The sequence below is a fragment of the Solanum dulcamara genome, chromosome 12, assembly GCF_947179165.1.
Source record: "Solanum dulcamara chromosome 12, daSolDulc1.2, whole genome shotgun sequence".
Lineage (NCBI taxonomy): Eukaryota > Viridiplantae > Streptophyta > Magnoliopsida > Solanales > Solanaceae > Solanum > Solanum dulcamara.
Window position 1 is genome coordinate 8,762,305 of NC_077248.1, and position 11,002 is coordinate 8,773,306.

Consider the following 11,002-nt stretch of genomic DNA (forward strand, 5'->3'; position numbering starts at 1 on the left):
ATAATTTCCGATTGGTCCTATTTTTTTTCAATTTAAAGAAGAAAATTTTTCTACATAAAGTAAAAAAAATAATTTTCAAAATCTCTTTTAACTTCACCATCCGACTCGATCGAGGACCTAACTTTCAATCAGAATTCGAAACTTATTGACTCCTAACCCCAATTCATAACCTGACTCATGACTCCAGGAACTCAATTTATAAATTCTAGATGACATATAATACTTTGCATGTAAGATTAAGAAAATACATATGAACAAGTATTAGATATATTCAGTTTAACATTCTCTGAAAATTTAATTTATTGAAATTATGTTTATACGACTTTTAAAACAAAAATAATTTTTTTAAAAAGAAAAGCCTAAAAAGGGAAATATTTGCATAAATCAGCTCGTGACGTATTGTAATAAGTGATTTTTAAGGGTCAAACCCATCGGTGGCTCCGTAATGTTGACACCTTAACTGAGTGATGTTCATTTTAGACAACTCATATAGGATTCCGCTGTGTTATTAATTGAAAGAATGTAGTATTGAAGGAGAGTGTAATACACTCGTTGATATATGGCGTGACAAACAACCAATTAAATAATTACACATGTTCTTTTAAGTTAAAAATTAAATGAAAAAGAGAGCCTTTTCAATGCAATCGAGTTCATCTTTATGTTAATGTGTTGGGCGTTGTTGTCGAAGTTCCTACCATAGGTTGACCCCAAAATATTTACTCGCATCAAGTGTTTAATTAATTATGTAGCTCCACAAAAATTAAATAAATTGGAGGCTCTCGTCTATGGTTAATGTATGTCTCCATGTAATAATTATGTATCGATCATTTGGTGATAAAAAATAAGTGTGGAATTTCATATATCATCATGAGTACGTGGAATTAAAAAAATAAATATATATATTACAGAAAAGAATGATGAAACAAAAAGAGGTCCAAGTTCATAATTATTTTATTATATAAAGAAGTTAAAAGTCTTATACAAGTCCCTCTCCTTTGTTCGAACACAAAACAGATTAACTAAAAAAAATAACAATACCATATCTTCTTATCTTATCAACAACTCAATTATATCCTTTTTAGTTAATCATTTCCAGAATTAATGGCTACAAGAAAGAATTTCCAATTTCTTGGATCAAAAGATCAAAGAATTAGCCCCTCCAATGATCTCCAATTTGAGTTTGATGAATCTTATATATGGGAAAACACTAATATTACTCCTCATCACTCTGAGTCCAAAAGATTAATAAATACTTTGCGTTTCTCACAAAAACCATCACCACCACCACCACCAGCAAGATCGTTGCCAATGAATGTACCGGATTGGTCAAAAATCCTAGGCAACGAGTACAAAGATAATAATATTCTAGACAAGGAGGAAGTGGATGCAGAAAACAAAATTCCTCCTCATGAATATTTAGCAAGGACAAGAGGGGCTTCATTTTCCGTGCATGAAGGTATAGGAAGGACACTCAAAGGAAGAGATTTGAGTAGGGTGAGGGATGCTATTTGGAAACAAACTGGTTTTGAAGATTAGCTAATTCACGATGAGGTACTTGTTATGTCTCATCAGTATAGATATCGAGTAAAAATCATTTAATAATTTTATTTTTGAGAACTCATGATTCTGAATCATATCATTAATCATTAGATCATACCTTTAGGGGTTTTGATGGACTAATGTGTCATGTTTTTGTTAGTTTTTTATTGGGTAGATTGCTTTTTGTTGTGGTTTTGTTTGATTAGTTAAGACTTGAATGGATAGGATCATGACTTACATAAGTTCATGTTATATTAATAATATCCCCCCATTTTGTTGATATCCTCTTTCCTTGGTATTTTTGTAATTACAACTTCAATGAAGGGGATCAGTTGGTAATTTCAAATTTTTAATTTAAGTTTTCTAAATATAGAAATTGTCACTAAATGATTTTATAGGAGTTTGGACATGGTTTGATTAAAAAAAATTGTATTTGAAGTTAACTTTAAAAGGGTATTTACTATATAGAAATTGAGAATAATTTTTCTTTCATTTCATGTGGTATTATTAGGATTTGGAGAATAATAATTCTTTTAGAGTATTCTTTTGAGAAAAAAGTTGTGGGATTGTTCCAAAAGAAGAAAAAAAAGGTTTGACGTATGGAGTAAACTTTTTTTTTTGGTTAACAAATTTTGTTTCTTGTTTTTGCAGTTTTGTGTGTTAAGACTTTTGGGTAGTATTATAGTGGTAGGTAGGAAAGCTACAGATTAGCTTACACAATCCTTACAAACTAAATCACAAGCTAAATAACAGATTTGTCCCTCTCACCCCCTAGGGCGTGAAAACATAGTTTCTTCCATTTTTAATTCGATGTCTCTAAATGAAAAAATTGCTTAATAAAGCATGCTTTATCTCGAGTGGATTTATTTGATGTAATAATAATAACATCAACATTCAATATAATAGGTCTGAAGAGGATAAGATGTACATATACTTTCTCCTTCTTACGTTTGTAAGATAGAGAGGTTATTTCCAATGCAGATTTAAATTAACAGGACTAGCAGACTCTTTCCTACCGAATGATTAAACAAAATGAAGAAAAAGAATCCCTCTCTTATCACCTCTTGAGCTAACCTATTAATTCCATAGTAAAAGTTTAAAAAAAAAAGTTCTTTTTTTTTGTTTTGATATATAAAATTTTCTTTGGATAGGAATTTGCATTTGCTTTGCGAATAATGAGTATCGGTCAATTGTATTGTCGTCCTGTACATTTCATATCCATCATCTTGTTTTTCTACACCTATTATTGGACAAAATTTAATGAATTTATTTGTGCCTTAATTCTTTTCAATGTTGACACAATTAAGGAATTTTTCTAGAACATTAAATGATTCCCTTTTTCTATACTAATTATATGTAATAATTAAACATTGATTCTCATGTATATACAGAGATCCACAACATATAGCCAATCTATTTACAAAAGTATTAACTTTCCTATGAAGGATGTTCAATTGAATCCTCTTTATTGCCTGTAACTTGGCCACTAGTCTTGACCATACCCAACTATCGTTTATATCATGGCTCATTATAGATACTTTGGTACTCATGGCCTATTTCACAAAGTGCGTATAAGGAAAATATTCACCCAAACTTGCAGATCTACAAAAGTCGTGAAAAACAATGACGAGCCAAAATTTGGAAATAGTTCTTATACAACTTGGTCAATAACCAGGGTTACTCCTCATAAAAGTATGTCGAACTGAAATGTACTGATTTTTACAAATAAGAACAGTTAAGGTGGCCTAACTGAAAAAAGAGAACACTACAGCAGGAGAGTAATGTCCTTTTGCAGTCGATCACAACTGCTGCTAGCGAGAAGCCAGAGACCAAAAGTTCATGAAGAAGGATGGTGATGCAGCAAACCAGCTTAAAAATGCCATTGCTGTAGCTGACATAAATCTTGTGCAGTGGTTAACTTTGCATTTCTCAAGATCATTGCTAATAAGAACTGTAATTCCAGCTGATGCACAGGCAGCAGCAAATGTCAGAGTAGAAGTGATCTGCACCAAAGTGGAATCATGAACCATCGTGATGATCACATATTAAAAAAAATATCATTCAACAAGTGCACCATTAAAACTTTCTTTTTACAGGTCCCCATTAAAATTCAGTAGATCGTCAATGATGTGTATCAAAATTCCTTATAATAAATGAATATAAACATTATGCTTGCAGTTGGATGTAACAGAAAACAGACCAGATTGGTCTTAAGAGTAGATGTGTGATATGCACCAGACTGGAATCATGAACCATAGTGATGATTACATATTAAAATCATTCTTCATGTGCCCCATTAAACTTAATAGGTTGCAAACAATTTGTCTAAACAGTCCTCATTTAAAAAATATGCATACTGCATTGGCTTACGTACCCAGATCAAAAATCTTGGAAAACAACCTAATCAGGTGTTGGAGAACTGGCGCTAGCAGTTACGATGTATCCAAATACAGACTATGCAAAAGATGATCCAATTACTTCTCCCAACCAAATAATAAGTACATACACCTCAAGCCCAAACTAACTATACTCCATATATTCCCCTCCTATTTTTTGAGACCGTCCTTTAAAGAGTTTCTCTAAAACTAGATTTTCTATAAATTTCAAACTTATGCCATACCTAATATAAGTGTAACAACTTAACCTTAGGGACAACCAGTTGGATTAACTAAATGGATTTTCTGCTTCCGTTTATTCTTATCTTAGCTAAATCCATAATGATTCCTAAAGATAGAAAATCTTTTGATATAATTTCCATGTAAGAGATTTATGACTCGGACATTAGTTGTACAACAAAACTTAATTTTATGATTCATTATGACTTAGACAATACCTCTCTCGACTATCTAAGGCAAATAGGATCAAAAACTCTTGGTTAAGATCAAGACTTTGAATTAAAATGGTTATGAAGAGCTAAGTGGAATTCTAGAAACTAAAATTTCTCTTTCGGTAAGATCTAGTACAAATAAATCATCAAAACTCCATTTATGTCGCAATACCCAAAAAGGTTACAAGGTCCTTCACCTATGTCAGCAAATGTTTAAAACGATAAATAGGATATTGGTAGGGAAATCAAACACATAGGTTAAAACATAAAATTTTACACTTTAATTTTACATATCATCATCCATTAATGATATTTGTATGGGGAGGGTGGTGTGTACGCATACTTATCCCAACCTTATGAAGGTAGACTGGTAGAGATGTTGTTTCTAATAAAACCCTCGCTTCAAGTAATGCATATCAAATCAAGTACGGAAAGAAAATACAAATAATGAAGCAGTCATGCTGAAAATAATGTTAAAGAGAATAGTAGCAAGTAGCAACAACAAATACTCTATCACACAGTTTAAATTCTCAATGAAACAAACAACCTTAACACAAATCATAACTTAAACAAAGAGTGAACGGTAAAAGGAAAGTTTCATAACTGTGTTGGTCTCTAGTCTTTGAAATAGTTACAACTTGAAACGAAACTTGGTAACAGACTCCTCTTTAGCTTGAGCCTGTTTCACTAAGGCAAAAACCTCTGCCAAAAGTGAAACTTACCAATTTTTACCCATTGGAATTTTCACTATAAGTGAAATGTATAAGTAAAAATCTTCTTCATGCGGCGGTGCAGCTAAGCTCAATTCTAAAAGCTTAAGAATTTTGGCTCCAAACTGCATCGCCAGATCCTAGCAATGCATTTGCATTCTGCCTAAAAGCTCTTATTTTCTTCGTAACATTCACTAGTTGCGACCGTGGTTGCAGGGCTGAAAGTAACTTTCTTTCTTCAATTCCTCCCAAATTTCATTTTTTGCCTCTTTAATGAACAAATTAATTTTGGGGGCAAATATCGATTTTGGTCCCTGTGTGTGTATTCCAGTTTTGATCCTTGTATAATTTAACTAAGCAGAATTAACCTTCAATTAATATAAATGGGCAAGTTTGACCCTTCTAACTAACGGAAGTTAAAAGGTTAACGACATCATTAATATTATAAATATATTTTGTCTCAGAAAAAAATGAAGGTTAGTTTGTTCGAAAAAAATGAAGGTTAGTTTGTTCGTAAGACTAGCCTCCATTGACAAGCACAATAATGAGGTTGGCATCATCATCAAATCATCCCTTCCGATGCAAATCATAATCAAATTGGTTCAAAAAAGTATCTTTTCATGTTTCTGTTCAACGAATCCCCACAAAAATCAATCTTTCACCCCTTGACAACTTCAACATTTTCAACCCATTGAACCTATTATTTCCCCAAATAGAAAAGAGAGATAAATTCAATAAAAAGATGAGAGAAAATCTTTATGAACAAGGGATTTGAATTAAGGATTGAACCTTGGGATTTCATAACCATGTGGCTTCCATCTAAGGCTGAGATAATATGTATCATGATGTATGTCCATTCTTGAAACAATTGAAAGAATCATCAATAAATGACAAAAACCCGAATCATAAAGAGTTTGAAATGGTGACGATTGAGGGAGAGGTGTTGGAGGTGGAGAAGAAAATGATGAAGATGACGATGGTTATGGTGATGAAGAAGAGAATGAAAAAACCAGAAACTTGGGTTGGTAAACGACCTCATTATTGTGCGCTGTCTTTAAAAAAATTATATTATTAATATTAATGATTCCGTTAACTTTTTAACTTCTGTTAGTTTAAAGGATCAAATTGCATGATTATATTAATTGCGAATTAATTATGCTTAGTTAAATTATACCGGGATCAAAATACAAGGATCAAAACTGAAATAAACCTATAACATAAGGACTATAATCGCTATTTGCCCTAATTTTTGTAGTTTTCAACGAGGTTGTAGTTGCAGTGCCTATTGAAGAAGATTTTTTCAATTGTACATGCCATTCTATCAACAAGTAGAAAAGTTCCACTTTTATTGGTAGGGACTTTTACCCTAGCCTAGAGAAGGAAGCTTAAGCTAAGAAAAAGATGTTTACCAAGTTTCATTCTAAGTTGATGCTATTTCAAGAAGTAAAGAAAAAAGTTGTGAAAATTTGTGTTCCCTTTCTCTCTCACACAGTTATGTATTAAGTTTGTTTGTATTATGGGGATTTGAACAGCGCCTAAGACTTCTATTGGAATAATGATGAGTTTCGAAGTATTGATTTGAGGTTCATCTTTCCTATTTTGAATATTTGTAATATGCATGAAATTGACTTAACAATTTAACTAACCTTGCTAAAAGACTTAGAAAAGAAAGTTTGTTAAGTTGGGATTGATTCAATGATAACAAGGTAAGGAATCTTGACTTCACTTGATTAACTTAGAATAATCAAATAATGCTACCTCTATTCAATTTTGTCTACAATTTAGAATTCTTCCCACGTATACACTTATATCCATCATCAAATGTTTAATTAGACAAATAGTATGACTTGGACTCTTGGACAATACCTCTCTAGACTATCTTGTCTCACACACAAATAGTATCAAAATCTCTAGGTTAAGATTAAGACGTTGAATTAAAATGTTTATGAAGAGTTAAGTGGAAACCTACATACTAAATCTTTTTTCGATTAAGATTTAGTAAGAATCCTTCAGCAAAAACCCATTTATGTCTAAATACCCAAAAAGACTACAAGCTCCTTCACCAATCTCAACAAATGCATTAAACGATAAACAACACTTTAGTGGGGAAACCCCATATAGGTTGCATCTGAAAATTTTACACTTTAATTTAATACAAATCATTCATTAATTTTGCACAACATACTCAATGAAACAAACATGCTTAACGTAAATCATAACTTAAACAAAAAGTGAAAGGTAAAGACAAAAACAAACATGCTTAACGCAATTTTCAACGAGGAATTCTTGTAGTTGCAGCGCCTCACTTTTTTAGTAGGAACTTTTACCCTAGTGAAGGAAGCTCAAGTTAAGGAAGATACTTTTACCAAGTTCAAGCTATTTCAAAGGAGTAATATCAAAAGTTGTGAAACTTCTCGTTACTTTTCATTCTCTGCCCTAGTTATATGTTAAGCTTGTTTGTATTGTGGAGATTTGAACTCCATCACGGAACAAACTTTGTTGGATTAATGATTAATTTTGAAATACAAATTTGAGGTTAATCTTTACTACTCTATTCTATGTGTGATTCTCCACTAGTATGTTATTTCTTGAGATATGAGGACCTTTTAGCCTTCTTTAGAAACTGATGCATTAATGAGTTAATGTTGATGGGTTTATACCGAAAAGAATTCACTTGAACAAAATGGGAACTACCAAAATGGTTTTGAAAAGGCAGACAAGAATGCCAACCACATTTAGACTTTACAAGGCTTTATCAAACAAAAGCGAAGTGAATTTAAAAGTAGCCATGAAAGGCAAAAGTGTATTTGGAGTTTCAAAAGGCCAACTAGTCAGCCAATAAACTAAAGATTGCAGAGAGAAACAACAGGTCCTTGTAGAAGGCAAGTATACTTAGGGTCAAGTAAATGCCAATCAAGTCCCAGCAGGACAGCTGCAAGGTTTTGCTAGAGAAGACAGGTTGATCACTGAGAATACAAAAAACAATCTCGAGGAACGAATGGTCAACATATTTGCAAGAAGATGTTTCTTACCCCATCACCAATGGCAAATAGACTGACAACTGCTGCATTTCTAAAACTTCTTTTCACCAAAATTGCATATACATCGGCAATAGCAAGTACAAGGCTCCAAATAATCTGTAATCCAACAGCAGCTACAAGGTAGCTGAAACAAAAGAAGGGTTCGGAATACTGGTTAGAATCCCTTCATGGAACCAATTTTTATCAATAAAAGATAATTCTATTAACATGTCAGCTGGATACAGATCCCTCATATCTGAAGGGGTTCTAAGCATCCCAACATTGCATCAATGTCGTAATCAAAATTCACGATAAGCATTATGCCATATTTTAAAATTCAGAATAAATCTATTTTTCACAAACAAAATATGTTCCCATAATCCCTTCTCCAAACTAATGCATTGCACTTACAGAACAAGAATACAACATGGCACATACACAAAATGACAGAAGAAGAAAGCAACTGGGGATAAAACTAAATCCAAATCCCAGCTGTTTTCTGAAGAATATGTGTCGGGTAGATTTATTGATTAAACCAGCACTACAGTGTGCCAGAAGTAGGACGAAATAACAATATTATCTCTGAGACTCTGACTCAATCCATTCAGTATTTACACCGTCCATCTAATAATAAGAATACAACACAAAGAATTTACCTTGCTCCTCCGTACAATGATCTAAGTATGCCTCAGCTGTGAAGCTATATATGTGCTTTTAACTTTTTAAAAGAATTCCATGTTTAATCACTTTGGATGAATTAAAATACAGATGCAGGAAAGGACTGTATCCAAATTAGAAAATCATTAACTACTCTCTGCATGAGAGATAAAAACCCGGGAAGAACTTTCTTTGTTTAGATAAATTTCCATGAAACTATTGAGAGAGGCAGGACAGCACCTGCAACTCAAAGAGGTAAAAGTTGTCAGCAAAAATCTTGTCTTTACAATAAATTGATATGTCAGCAAGAAATTATGTGTAGAAGCCTGCAATATTTTTTTAGCACTATCTTGTTGAGAGATTATGAACCATGCAGGGAAACTATCAAACCTAAATAGGGCTACTTTCCCAATTTCTTTCAGAAACTATTAAGGTTCCAGTAGAAAAGGCAACTAAGCACACCATTATTTGTGTTTCGGCGCGATTAAAGGAGACCTAAGCGAAGTTCACTTTATCTCCTAAAATTGTATACCCATCCTCTAATCACAAAATTTCAAGCTCCAAACCAGGTTGAAAGGTTAGGCTCATGCCTAAAAGATAAGAGAACTGAATGATCAAAAAAAAAAAGAAGAGAGAATTGAAGGTAAGGATAGACAAGCATGTCGAACATACTACAATCACTAAATTTCCAAATGCTAATATTAGCATCATGCCACAATCACTACAGATCCAGATGTTAATATTATTGTGCATGTTTTCAGAAATATAAAAGATAAACCAAATACTAACTTCTAGCTGAATTACCTAAGGCTAAATATGAAAACATGTAAGCTCATGTGCGACTAACAAGATAGCAATATTAAGGACCTAAAGTTTGACCTTGTTAGAAACTCAGGACCCAAGATACAATGCAAAATACATAGACCATTAAGCATTTAATGTGGATTTGAGGAGATTTCGTTTTGTAGTCCTTTACAAACTTGTTTTTAGTTTTAGTTCCTTTCTATAAGAGATCTTCAGTTTTACCATAAGAGATCTGAAAAGGTCATTTTCTTTTATTCAATTTGTAAGTGGACATAAGACATCATTTCCTCATAGATGTGTATTCAAATATTTAGCTATAGCAAGACTGATAAACATTCCTAAAAGCATTAAACATTGAAAATGGCATGATTGTAGAGACAAAGTGGGACAATAAGTAGAACCAACGCAAAAATTTCAGATCGTGCCCTAAGAATGCAAAGAGAATTGGCTAGAACGTTACATGGTCTAATAGTGAAGGGTTTAATAGCTTCTTGCACAAAAGTTGGTTGTTTCTCAACCAATTAAAGCTGCATGTGCTTTATCAGGAACACTTTCTTAGTTTACAATATTGAGAAGTAGTAGAATGATCCAACAATTATTTATACTCGATTTTCCTTTATAATACACTTGATACAAAGCGAACACCTACTTCTGTTTCTTTTTAATAATGTGTGACATTACGTAAAGTCGGAAATTATACAATCTAATACAAACACAATACTCCACAATATTCAAACATAGTGTAAACAGTATTAGCAACAAAAGAGGAAAGGATACCTGAATGCGGTGACGGTGGGGAAATCAGAGGTGGTAACCATGACACAGACAGAGATAACAGCAAACACCAACTGACACAATCGTAGAAAGAGGCTTCCAAGAGTACCAGGCGTGCCTTGTAAGTCCTTCATCCTCACCCTCGGTGCCGCGACGGTCATCGGCGGAGTGTCCACTGGGTGCACCGCCGGCCGACTCATCATTTCTCTCTCTCTCTCTCTCTGAGTGTGTGTCGTCGTCTGCCTTTAAACTTGGAATTATGATTAAGACATTTGTGAGGAATTCACAAACAGAGAGAACTTATAGAAGAACCCTAGTGGAATTGGTAAAGGTATAAAGGAGGAAGGAGAGGAACTTGAAACTCTAGTGACGTTTGCCCCTTTGGAACTTATAGAACAAAAACACAGAATAAATGCATAACCCTAAACTCATTTCCGTGCAAGTTTTAATGAGTAATATTTCAGGAACTTTCAAAAATAATTATACTTTTCGATTTAATTAGAGATTTATAGTTATAATTTGTTTAATTATGATTTATAACTAGATGTTAGAATGATGAGAAAGGTGAGCAAAATTGGCGCGAGCAAGATTGGGAGAGAAAGAAAAGAGACGAACAAAATATGGGAGAGAGGTAAGAGAAGGGATGAATAAATGTTGTATTGGTTGTATCA

At 33.1% G+C, this 11,002-nt stretch overlaps 2 protein-coding genes across 2 annotated transcripts; one reads left to right on the plus strand and one right to left on the minus strand.

The window, feature by feature from the left end:
• Nucleotides 1-996: 996 nt before the first annotated feature.
• On the plus strand, nucleotides 997-1,609 carry LOC129877417 (protein S40-4-like). The gene has a single exon (XM_055952914.1). It carries the CDS (start codon nucleotides 1,102-1,104, stop codon nucleotides 1,534-1,536), a length of 435 nt encoding a protein of 144 aa, XP_055808889.1. The 5' UTR covers nucleotides 997-1,101; the 3' UTR covers nucleotides 1,537-1,609.
• Nucleotides 1,610-3,150: 1,541 nt separating this feature from the next.
• Nucleotides 3,151-10,753, minus strand: LOC129877145 (CASP-like protein 5A1). The gene is made up of 3 exons (XM_055952630.1): nucleotides 10,335-10,753; nucleotides 8,109-8,241; nucleotides 3,151-3,542 (listed from the first exon to the last, which is right to left on the minus strand). The coding sequence occupies exons 1-3, from the start codon at nucleotides 10,532-10,534 to the stop codon at nucleotides 3,351-3,353; spliced, it is 525 nt and encodes a 174-aa protein (XP_055808605.1). The 5' UTR covers nucleotides 10,535-10,753; the 3' UTR covers nucleotides 3,151-3,350.
• Between the last annotated feature and the right edge of the window lie 249 nt (nucleotides 10,754-11,002).